Source organism: Lygodium microphyllum, chromosome 13 (genome assembly GCF_053477565.2).
Source record: "Lygodium microphyllum isolate KBCC chromosome 13, Lygodium_microphyllum_v1.1.10, whole genome shotgun sequence".
Taxonomy (NCBI): domain Eukaryota; kingdom Viridiplantae; phylum Streptophyta; class Polypodiopsida; order Schizaeales; family Lygodiaceae; genus Lygodium; species Lygodium microphyllum.
In genome coordinates, this window is record NC_141147.1 from 43,515,429 (window position 1) to 43,527,534 (window position 12,106).

The 12,106-nt window shown below is 40.1% G+C and overlaps 1 protein-coding gene across 5 annotated transcripts in view; it reads left to right on the forward strand.

The window, feature by feature from the left end:
- Nucleotides 1-12,106, forward strand: part of LOC148026563 (uncharacterized) — a 63,111-nt gene that overhangs the window by 36,610 nt on the left and 14,395 nt on the right. Inside the window, exon 11 of one of the 5 annotated variants that reach the window (XM_087691005.1) lies at nt 1,838-1,878. The exons of the other annotated variants lie outside the window; for them this stretch is intronic. Within the exon in view, the coding sequence (XP_087547131.1) occupies nt 1,838-1,863 (26 nt within the window). The 3' untranslated portion in view covers nt 1,864-1,878. Of the gene's footprint in view, nt 1-1,837; nt 1,879-12,106 lie in introns of those variants that run through there. 5 annotated transcript variants of the gene reach the window in all.

The window sequence follows — 12,106 nt, forward strand, 5'->3', positions numbered from 1 at the left end:
ATAAAAGCTAGTCCAACTATGGGAAAGAGAGATGAGTTTGTAAGCAAAGGGGAATGCCACAGAAGCCGTTCCTTCAAGCTGGTCCAAATGAGCTAGTAGCATCAACTTGAAAATATTGACCAATAAGATCGAAATAATAGTTTTGAGACTCACTAGGACTGATGGCATTTCGTAGAGTCCTCAAACCTAGTCGTGTCATCCTATTAAACTCATCACATTTGATGGGCTTATCAAGCTACTCAAGCAATCTAGATGTGATTGAAACATCAACTCAAAATGAGTTAGCTTTCTTTCTAGAGTTAGGGGGATGCCAAGTATTGAAGCGAAGGATCACTTGCAAAGAAGCAATCCATTGTGAAAGAAAAAATGACTATGGTGTTTTGATTTCTTTAGCTGAATTTGAGATATATCATGAGGAGGCCTAAACTCAGTGCAATCATATGAGATGCCAACTTCCTCAATGAGAGCCATAGCAATGTTTGCCCAAATGTTGTTGCTCACATAAGGATTGCTATAGGGCCATTGCAACGCTATCATATGAACCTTGACATCCAACAAGGTAGCATCCTCAAAGTGCTTTGGTATGGTAACATGTTGCCAAGAGAGCCATCTTGTCCCAAACAATTTCCCAACTTTTTGCATAGCATAAAATGATGGGGGGTTGATCTAAAAATGCATTATAAATTGATTAGCTCTTATTATACTCCAAAATTTCAAAATTACCAAACTTTCATTATGAAAGAAATGTGTGTTCCATAAGCCAAACCCTAATTTGGAAGGACCCATCCATCCATAAATGGATAGGCTGCCCACCACTCAGCCCACTCTTGTTTTGCAGATTGCTGGTGCTCGTCTTTGCTGTCCACGCCTTGGTCATAGAGGACGTCTCAGCTCGAGCTGCTGTCTACAGTTGTCCATCATTTGGTGCCTGCTTTTAGTCTTTTCCTATTGATGCTGACCTATTTTCAGCTTTTTGTACGACTAGATTTGCTGTCTTTACTGTTGTTGATCATCTTCTAGCCATTGCCTTGTCCAAATTTGTTGTCACTAGTTGCTGGCGTCATCATCCAGTCAATGTTTTGCTGATTCAGTTTTCGCCCGCCATCTTAAGAAACATAAATGAATCATTTGCAAGAGATTGTTCCTCGAAGCTTAGCCACATTAGGAAGAGCCAGACCAATGATTTCAAAATTAATTGCTAGCTTATCCAGTAGGGAGAGCATTAGATGAGTCACAAGCACAAAGAACACAGGATTGAGGAGAAATCCTTGGTGAAGGGACCAACTGGGATCAGTCTCTTTAGTTGTTTCTCTATTAAGTGGGCACTATGTGTGCACTCCATGACAATTGATCATATCAATAAGAGAAGTCACTCGAGGGTCATAACCTGTGGAAGAAATTAGTTGTCGAAGAAAGGATGAGCTAACATGATCAAAAACCTTTTTAATATACATCTAAACCATAAAAACCTCTTGACTAGAATCTTTGATATAATCTATTTCCAACTAAGCATTCAAAATATTGTGCATGATATTTAATGAAACCATATTGCCTTGTGATGAATCAACTTCAATTTTTTTTTTCTAAAGCTTGCTAGCAATGATCCATTGCTAACATAGTTGCTTAAGAAACTCGTTTCATAAGGTTAGGAAACCTGTTTCATATCTAGGCATTTCATAAACGTATGAAACACCTATTTTAAACTTTCATAAATGCCACAACCTAAATGTCTTGGGACTTTACTTATAGATTGACATGGATATTGGCATTGATTGCCTTAGTTTTATTTTAAATTGTTATCCATGATGATTGCATATGTTGATGGCTCCTTTTACAGCTAAAGTTGATGTTGGGCATGGATAGTGGACTATGATATATGCAAATATTGATGCTGTGTTAAACGTTCATTTGCGTTGTATAGAATAATGAATAATGTTATTCAGTGTTTTCTATGTTACATGAGTCATACAATATATGTATATAAAACTTTCATACTTTTTTATACTTCGAATGAAACCTGTTTCTACCATTTTATGAAACTCCTATGAAACCTACGAAACCTATTTCATACCTCCCATTTTAGAAAACCTTGGCAACTATGATTGCTATAGAGTCTAGGGGAAGGAACCTTTGGTAACAATTGATGCACTACGTTCTCCAATATTCAATTTCAAATAGTACATGTAAAGTGAAGCAAAAAGGTTGTGGTTGATATTGATACAAACACATAGATCTCCAACTTGCTTGCATAATAGGACACAACCCCATGATAACCATGAAATAGGTTTCACTATGAAATGTGTTTCACTATCAAGATGTTCAAGTATGTAGTGCTTCACTTACTTGTTTCACCTTAAGAAAGGAAAAACAATTGTGTAAAAGAATTGCTGAACATATGTACTTTAAATGTGTTATTGTGTTGTCTCACGTCGCATTTCAGTTAGGGCCTAGCCAAAGGTGAAATGTTTCATGCTGAAACACATAGTTTCAAGGGTGAAATGTTTCAAGGGCAAAACGTTTTGAAGGGACTTTTCACAAGCCATACAAGCACAAGAAGAAACATTGAGGACGGACATCAAGCTTATGTCCCAATTATAGAGTCTAATGAGCTCACCCCCAAGCCTTGAAACCAATAGTATGTCAAGCCAAGCTCCTATTGCAAGTGTTGATGTCTCGTATCACTAGCCTACACTAGTACAATCATTATTGCACCTCCCAAAGCTATGATTCCATGAAGGTAGAAGAGGCTCAATATGCTCACAAAGCTACGATTCCAGGAAATTGGTCTACCACATATGCTCTTCACAAATAATACATTTGTTTGCAGCCCTTAAAGCCTCACATTGCTATAGTGCTTAGTAACATTGATGATCGGACTCCGTTCCATGGCTTAAGGAACTTGGGAACGTGTTCCATAAACATCATTGTTCCCATTCCCATTCCACAAATATGCAGTGATGAAGCTAACTTAGGGTGTATATGGTGAAATCCTAAACTTAAATCACTTCTTAATCATGTGTGTGTTGTGCAATGCCACATGGAATAGTTATATATTTTAGGCCTTGTATCATCTTGTGCTGCAAAGCTTCTTGATATATTATAGTGACGTGGCGTTTCCAAATATACATGGTGTCCTTGCTCTTGTTTTGAAAAGGAGACTTGTTCGATCTATACATTTTCATTTCATGTGGCTATGCTCTAGTGTCTTATCATTTTGTCCTTGCTGCCTGTTTGCTTCATATTTGAAACCCTTTCCACCATTACGAGGCTCGAAACATTTCTTGTCATTCTCCACTTTGCTATACCATACAACATTTCATCAGGTACAATCAGATTCTCAATGAGCTGAAATATGGTATGCAGTTTGGTCTGTACAATAATCTTGTACCTACTTGGGAAACTCTCAACGATAGTTTTCTACTTGTTCTTCCATGATAACTGCCTTTTAAGAACTAAAGGGAAATTGATTGTCCTACCTCTTTGTAATCTTGCCCTTTTCCTTTAGAGTGAGGTTGTCATAGACAAGTGGGGCAACAATCTAGGCTGACTTGCACCACCAACTACTCAACCAACATGCCAATTGGTGGTGCTGACCCATGTATTTGAATACATGAGATTGAGCGGACCAGGTTGCATATCAACAAACACATTACCTTGCATATGGGTTTGCAGACCAACACTAGAGACTTGGCCAGTTGGAACTTGGTTGTTGTAGACTGGAATATAGGGCCTCCTTCAAAATGGCAATATACGCACATGGTGGCTGAATTGGTTGTTGTACTTGCTGCATTTGCTACAAATCGTTACCTTATTCAGCATGGAACTGGCCTTGCCTGAACCTAATGGTCTTGAAACTTAACTTGCAACCACTTAATCTTAAAAATAGAAATTTAATAACAGGAAATGATTCAAACAGTGGAATTCGAATGCTCCTACACCCAGACACAAATAAAGATCTGCCCCAAAGCTTGGCATGCCTTTCCATATTTCTTTATCATTCTTGAATTGCCTGTACAACTGTTATTTCTTAGAAAGTTGTGTTCATTGGCTTTCCAAACTTAGCCTTGTTGAGCCAGTGGCCACCAATATTAGGGTTTGCATTTTGTCATAATTATGGTGCATTGATCTCCCATTTAGTCTCTTACAACAGCATTGAAAAGCAATTAATGCAAAATTACAAAGAATAAGTGGTTGATTTTTGACAATAGGAAAAATGCACCAATCCTCTACAAATAGGAGTCTACTCTGTTTCTAGCTGCGTTTTCACCTATCTGCTGCCCAATTGTTCATGGATAGTCCTCAGCCTGACACCTGCTCTATCCTGTATATGCTGTCAGAGCAGGTCCCCCAGCATCCTAGAAGTCTCCCACAACTGTTGCCACCACTCCAGCCTTGTGTTTTCACTGCTGGTGGTCTTCAGAGAGTCGCTACACATGTGTTTCCTGCTTTTAGAGGCTGCCTTGTCGGTCGGAGGTCATTCGATTGTGGATGTCATCAGGCACGTTGACATTATCAGAAATATTCTCAGCATCCATGTTTTCAGCCTGGACAACTCTCTACACTGCTGCCGTCTCCATCTGACTTCATCAAATTGCTGCTGTTATGTTTTCAGATGTATAACACACTCTGACATCTCCTTCAGACACCCTTGGTCCAGTCCTAGAGGCACAGAGGTTTGAGGTCCCTTGATTGTGTCATCTTCATTATCATTAATAGTACATACATTCTGATTTAGCATTCTATGGCCTATCTCCAATTGCTATCGCCGGCCAAGACTAAGAACAATTATCAAATCTAAGTGACGTAGCTATGGTTCCACAGAGGCACAAAAAGGCCAATGTGCCCGATGACAAATAAGCACAAAGTAGCTTAAAGACCATTCAGGTGGTCCAAGAATAACATCGCCCAGCCTGGAACATTGCCATACTTACATCAGCTCCCCCCTTGCTCTAGAGAGGCATTGCCCAGCTTTGGACAGATTTGGCAAACACAGATCTACCCAGAAACAACAATGCTTGACTCAGGACAGCTCCGCTGTGCCTTGGAATAGATTCGGTAGCCTCAACTTTACTATTAGCAATGATAGGTGATAGATGGTCTCTTGGCAGCCACGATATGCCCAGATATAGGCCATTTGATGAAGAAAACCTAGGTTTTATGCCCCCATTATTCAGCTTTTCACTTAAGTAATGCAATTTAACATTAAAGTCTAAATATCATCCATTAATTTATTAAGTGTCGTGGCCTGAAATTTTGACCCATGTTCTTTGATTAATTTTGGTTTTTGTCCATATAATCTTAATCTTTGATGAACCTATCCATATCTAACACAACTCATGTAATATCCTAGAACAGCCGAAAGAGAGTTCCAAAGTTAAATCACAGTCTCATGACACACCAAATTATAATGAGGGAGATGAGGATTGTGGAGTGGAGGCACCCCCGACTATCTATCACCATCTATGGGACACCCCCCAAGGATAGGTATTGTAGACTAGCTTGAATCCTCATGAGAGCTGGTAGTAGATGGGGGCTTAGAGTTTGGTGCTCACAAGTTGGTTGGCTTAGTCTCTAGGCACTATTACGTTTTTAGTGTAACTTGGAGGTACCATCTCATGCATTTCACTGCTATCAGTGGAACCAAGTGATAAGGCATGACATAGTCATGGACTTGGCAAAAGCTAGCATGACCCTTGGCCACAAATACGACCTCTAATTGGAACCATCTACTCTCTTTGACACTCCACAAATTCTTGGTACAACGGTGATACATGGATATGTTAGAGATTTGGTCACCTCCGAGATGGGCACATGCTTGTTCAAGTTATGTAATCATACCATGTACTTGTTGGTCGGGCAATAGATGTGTAGTTGCTGTTGGAGCTCAACTGGATGCAGCAGTTCGAGGAGTGAGAGTGACAGCTGGAGAGAGAGAGGAAGAGTGAAAGTACGATTAGATCTTGGTGTACCAACAATGTGTTGATACACAGAATAAAATGTATTTATACTTAGGGCATGTAAGGGTGCATTCACATGTACAGCCAAATAATGTGTGTATACTATACATGGAGGTTAAACGGGCCTTTATCCCAACAACCTCCCACTTAAAGGTCCGAAGTGAACCTCTAACCAACTCCCACTAGTCGTATGCAATGCTCATGATGAGTTTTACTTAGACTTTTAGTGAGAAGATTTGTAGGGTTGTCCTGTGTTTTGATCTTGGTCAATGTGATTAGACCATATTCCAAAATTTGTCTGATGAAGTGATATCGCACATCTATATGCTTTGTGCGTGAATGATACGTGTCATTCTTAACCAGATACACAATAATTTGGCTATCACATCCCAAAACTGTAGTACCCATAGACATGTTGAGATCCTTTGCAAGTCTGCTTAACCATATAGCTTCCTTAGAAGTTTAGTAGTTGATATGTATTCAGCTTTAGTAGTACTCAGTTTGATGATGTTCTGCAACCTGGAACACCAAGAAAACAACCCCACCAGCAGCTGTAAAGACATACTCGTTGGTGGACCTATGAGTGTCCAAGTCACCTGCCATGTCTGCATCACAATAACCCTGCAAACTAAGTGCACCCTGCCCATAGCAAATACATTTTCTTTGTGTACCCTTGAGGTATCGAAGAATACACTTGATAGCCTCCCAATGTGTTTTGCTAGGATTTGACATAAACCTGCTAACAACTTCCACTACATGAGCAATGTCTGGATGAGTAGCAACCATAGCATACATAAGACAACCAAAAGCTGATGCATAAGGGACTCCCTTCTAGCATTTGCTTCCACGTCATCCTTTGGGCTGTTGGTTTTGCTAAGCTTAAGATAAGGATGTAAGGGTACCCCAAAAGGCTTAGCTTTAGCCATGTTAAATCTGTCCAGTACCTTTTCAATGTACTTTTCTTGAGATAAAAACAACAATTTCTGTATTCTATCTTTGCGAATCCTCATGCCCAAAATGTGCTCTGCATTCGGCAAATCTTTCATGGAGAAAGCTAATTTCAGCTGATTTTTGAGAGCATCCAAGCTAGTTTTTCTTTTCCCAGCTAGCAACATATCATCCACATACAAAACAAGTATGATGGGGCTGCCATCTGTATCCTTTTTCATGTATAAACAATGATCTGCATGGCTGCGTGTAAACCCATGAGATAGCATAAAAGTGTCAAACTTTTCGTACCATTGCCACGGTGCTTGCTTTAGCCTATACATGCTGCATTTTAGTTTGCACACCGTTTGTTCTTTTCCAGGAACTACAAATGTTAGAAGATAGGCATAGGAACCCACTATAAGCAAGGGAGTATGAGGGCAGATGGGTGTGAATAGCCTTAGGGGCAGGGGAAACCCTAACCCTAGCTTGGCGGAGGCTATATAAATAGCCTATGGGTCACTATCAAGTGAGGGAGAGTGTACCCAAGTTGTACTTCTAAGCAACTTAGTAAGCAAGGTGTTGTTCTTGTACTTTGAGCTCTCTTCTTCCTCTTGTGCATACATTCCAATGATGCAACTCTGATTTCTCACATGGTATCAGAGTCTTCTCTGATCTCTTCAACTTCCTATATCCTCAGCCTCACTAAGTGCACAATAAAATCTCCATCTTTCTCATTTTTGATCTTCAAGCTCCATAGCTAGCTAGACCCCCTGACCTTGGAGGAGCTGGTGTGGGCAATAGAAGCAGTTTTAGCCTTTGATTTCTTTTGGAGATTTTCTCCTCAACTCAGGGCGAATCAGCCTAGCACAACAAACCCTGGGATTAGTTGACATCGTGGGCAGCATTCTCCAAATCTCAGAAACGGCGGAGTTTCTGATAGCGTGGCGTCTTCAGGCTTGGCGTGGGCAGCAGGCGGCACAATCTCCTTGGCCACCATAGGGCTTCCATAGCCCCTCTAGTTGGCCATCTCCCCTTGAGAGGGCTTGGGGAAATTCCATCTCTGTTGGCTGCTAGAAGCCAAACCCTAACTGTGGGTCTCTGGCAGCCGTACCCAAGAGCTTCAAGCTTCATATATTTTCAATTTTTTTTTCAATGTTTGGTCATCAATAGTGATTTTAATCATTGAGTCAACTCTTACAGAGTGTGTTATTAATCTGGGAATCTCATTTCAAAAGTTCCTCTACTCAAAGAGTCAACATCAAGCTCATTAAGACTGACATTTACCATCTCTAGCAACATGAGCTACAGATGAGTGCTTGTAAGCACTAAGGCACTTTGTTTAAATCATCATTGCTGCTAATACCTACACAATCTGAATGTTTTTTATCAGGAAATGAAAACAACTAAGTGCTCTACTTAAAATTGTAAGGCTATGTGTACAATTATAAACACATAGACCATCATACACTAGAAGTGTATTGCATATCTTGAGTGACTTTGTTTCAAGTACACTGGTTAATGAAATCAAAAGGATGAGTGTCATTGTACTCTCCTCAGGATCATCAGCAAAACAAGCATTGAGATCATAGACCAACCTTGTCCAACACAAGCTTCATCCACTAAGCCATACCACAAGGAGGAGTCTGAAGTCCAGTCTAGTTTTACTTCATTAAAACCTAAAAAGACTATTAAACCTCGGAAGAAGATTGCACATAAGAAAGGATCACCACAGTCATACCTTGAAAAATTACATCTGTATGATTTTCAGCCTTTCTCCTCATTGCAACTTTGATTTCAATTGTTTGATTTGCTTCCGCATTCAGTGGAAAAATTGTAAGGGACTAGACACTGCCCTTGTCCTAATAAGTGGTAAGACCTTCCCAATGGCCACAACATATGTTGATGTCCGTCCTCAAATTCGAAAGTTTGATGGTAAAGATTTCCACCCATGGCAGGTACTTATAAAGTACAAAATGATGGAAAGAGGGTATTGGCCTCTCATTCAAGGTACTAGAGTTGTAAACTCTGCAAATCTGATTGATATAGAGGATGAACAACGTGCCCAAGCAATCATAATGCTACACTTAGATGAGTTCTTGATTCATCATGTTGATCAACTAAACACTGGTAAAGAAAAATGGGATGAGCTTGAAAAGCTCTATGGAGCCACCGGTAAAAATACTAAAATCTTCCTTAAAATTGAATTCTTTAGCTTGGAATATAGATCAGGAGAAGATTTGGGAAAATTCATCTCCCACATGAAGGGACTTATGGCACAGCTTGCCTCTGTATAAGCTCCAATACATGAAGAAGATGCTATTGCTATTCTCCTAAAAGCTGTAAACCAGGCGTTTCCTACTCTTGTAACTACTCTCACCAACATTCGAGATCCTACATTGGCAAGTACCATTCAATCTTGTTTGGATGAAGAAAAGAGGAACCACAAAGAAAGTAGCAACAGTCAGGCATCTTCAACTTCTCGTGATCAAGTATTGGTACATACAACTCTCACTAGATGTTCTTTCTGTAAGAAAAAAGGACATCTTTTAAACAACTGTTGGAAGAAGTATCCCGAGAAAATGAAATGTAACAAATGCAAGAAGACAGGACATATCACTAGTAAATGCCCCAACACTCCTGATGTACCCAAAGGATTGGTGGCCAACTATGCCTCCAATCCATTTGAAGATCGACTGTTTTGACTCTTTAAATCATTTACCTAAAACACTCTTGTAAGCCTGGTTTATAAAGGCATCCCAAGAAGGGGGGGACATCTTACATGCCTTGTAATCCAATGCCACCCTAGCATTGGGGAGGGGGTGTTAGAAGATAGGCATAGGAACCCACTATAAGCAAGGGAGTATGAGGGCAGATGGGTGTCAATAGCCTTAGGGGCAGGGGAAACCCTAACCCTAGCTTGGCAGAGGCTATATAAACAGCCTATGGGTCACTATCAAGTGAGGGAGAGTGTACCCAAGTTGTACTTCTAAGCAACTTAGTAAGCAAGATGTTGTTCTTGTACTTTGAGCTCTCTTCTTCCTCTTGTGCACACATTCCAATGATGCAACTCTGATTTCTTACAACAAAGCCCTTGGGTTGTTTCATGTAAATTTCCTCATCAATGTCACCATGCAAGAAAGTTGTTTTTACATTCATTTGGTAGAGCTCTAAGTCCAATACAACAGTGAGAGCAAAAAGCACACGTAGAGTGGTCATCTTCACAACAGGTGAGAAGACCTCTTGGAAGTTAATCTCTTCCTTCTGTGCATACCCTTTGGCACCAATCTTGCCTTGTACTTGGGTTTCCCATCAACTGTCTTTACTTTGTACACCCATTTGTTTGGAAGAGGCTTTCTTCCTTTGGGCAACAGCACAAGATCCCAAGTATCATTTGTATATAGAGATTTAATCTCTTGAGTCTTCCTGCATAGCTAGCTCCCACTTACTACTGGATTCGCATGACTTGGCCTCTTTGTATGTAAGAGGCTCACCCTCATGTGTAAGCATCACATAATGCAAGGAGGGATCAAACCTATGTGATTGCCTTCTTATGCGTGTAGACCTGCGTACCCAATGATCAACATTTTTAGAAATTGAGTCTACATCTGGAGGTATGTTATTTTCAGCATTTATTGGCTGCTATAAGCCATTTTCAGCATGCTGTTCATGTTGTACTGCACCTTCATTTTCATTACCAGCATTTGCATTTTCATAATCAACTATTCTATCTTGCTATCCATGACCTCCTTGTGCTCCTATTTGCTGTCCATCATCATCTGGCTAAAAAATAACCGGCTGATCATTAGTTTCAGTTTGTGGTACAACACCATGAGGCTCATTTTCTGAAGTAATAGTTGACCGCAAACTTTGAAATTTGACCTTTTTCATATCTTCATTAGAGGCTAAGGTACCTTTCAGCAATTCTGCCTCATTAGACACAACATTATGGCTGCGAATAATTTTCTTGGATTGAGGTAACCACACTCTATAGCCAAATTCGCCCTCATCACCATAGCCTATGAAAATGCCTTTGGTGGATTTTGGGTCATGTTTGTTTCTCAGCTCATCTCTAACATGCACAAAAGCATCACAGCCAAATATGCGTAAATGGTCATATGAGGCCGATTTGCCAGACCAAACCTCCTCACGGATGTCATTATTTGAGGACTTGTTTGGAGAGCGGCTGCAAATGTGAACCACGGTTTTGAGCACCTCTTCCCAAAATTCATGAGGGAGATTAGCAGTGGACAATATGCACTACACTTTTACATAAAGTCCTATTATATCTTTCATCCATCCCATTTGACGAAGGGTTGTAAGGAGCTGTAAGCTCCCTCTTAATTCCATGCAAGTCATAAAAGGACTTGAATTCAGTAGATGTGAACTCACCCCCATTATCAGTTCTCAAGCATTTTAGCTTTCTACCTGTATGAGTGGTCACAAATGCACGAAAAGTTTTAAAAACGGCAAATACTTCACTTTTCTTTTTCAATAGGTATACCCAAATATTTTTGGAACAATCATCAATAAAGGAGATAAAATATGCAGCATCACCCAACGATTTCACGGGCATACTACATACATCAGAATGCACTAAGTCCAAGACGTTGGACTTACAAGAGACACTAGAGTAAAAGGAAAATTTTAGTTGCTTTCCAAACTGACACTCATTACAAAAGTCAAGTTTAGAGTCTTTTTCATTAACCCTCTTCAGAGAGGTAAGGACATCAAGTCCTTTCTAGCTCATATGGCCTAATCTCTTATGCCATAACTCCAAGTGACTGCAAATTTCAGCAACTGCAAGAAACTTGCCATTCAAGGCTTTACAGTGCAAACAATATAAAGTACCCTTCTTGGTTTCTTTTGCAATCAGCATGGAACCCTTTTTCACTTTACACAAACTGTTGGGAATAAAGGCCTCATGCCTTTAAATGTGCTCGGGTGTGAACCTACCCTTAGCACTTGTACTTACACATATATATCTATCTAAAAACCTAAAGATACACACTCGTCATTGTATCTAAAATCATGCACACGATTTTCGTGCCTAACCTGTCACTACAAACTAGTATCAGAGTGTTGGTAACGGTGTTCGTGTTTCTCAAGGAGTGTGAATCAGGTTTGCACAAGAGAAGAAGCTTGCTTTTTCACAATAGTCGACAGTTGAGGTGACATGTGTACAAGGGTCATGTCCAAGACTGGCAGGTCGTGATAGACGA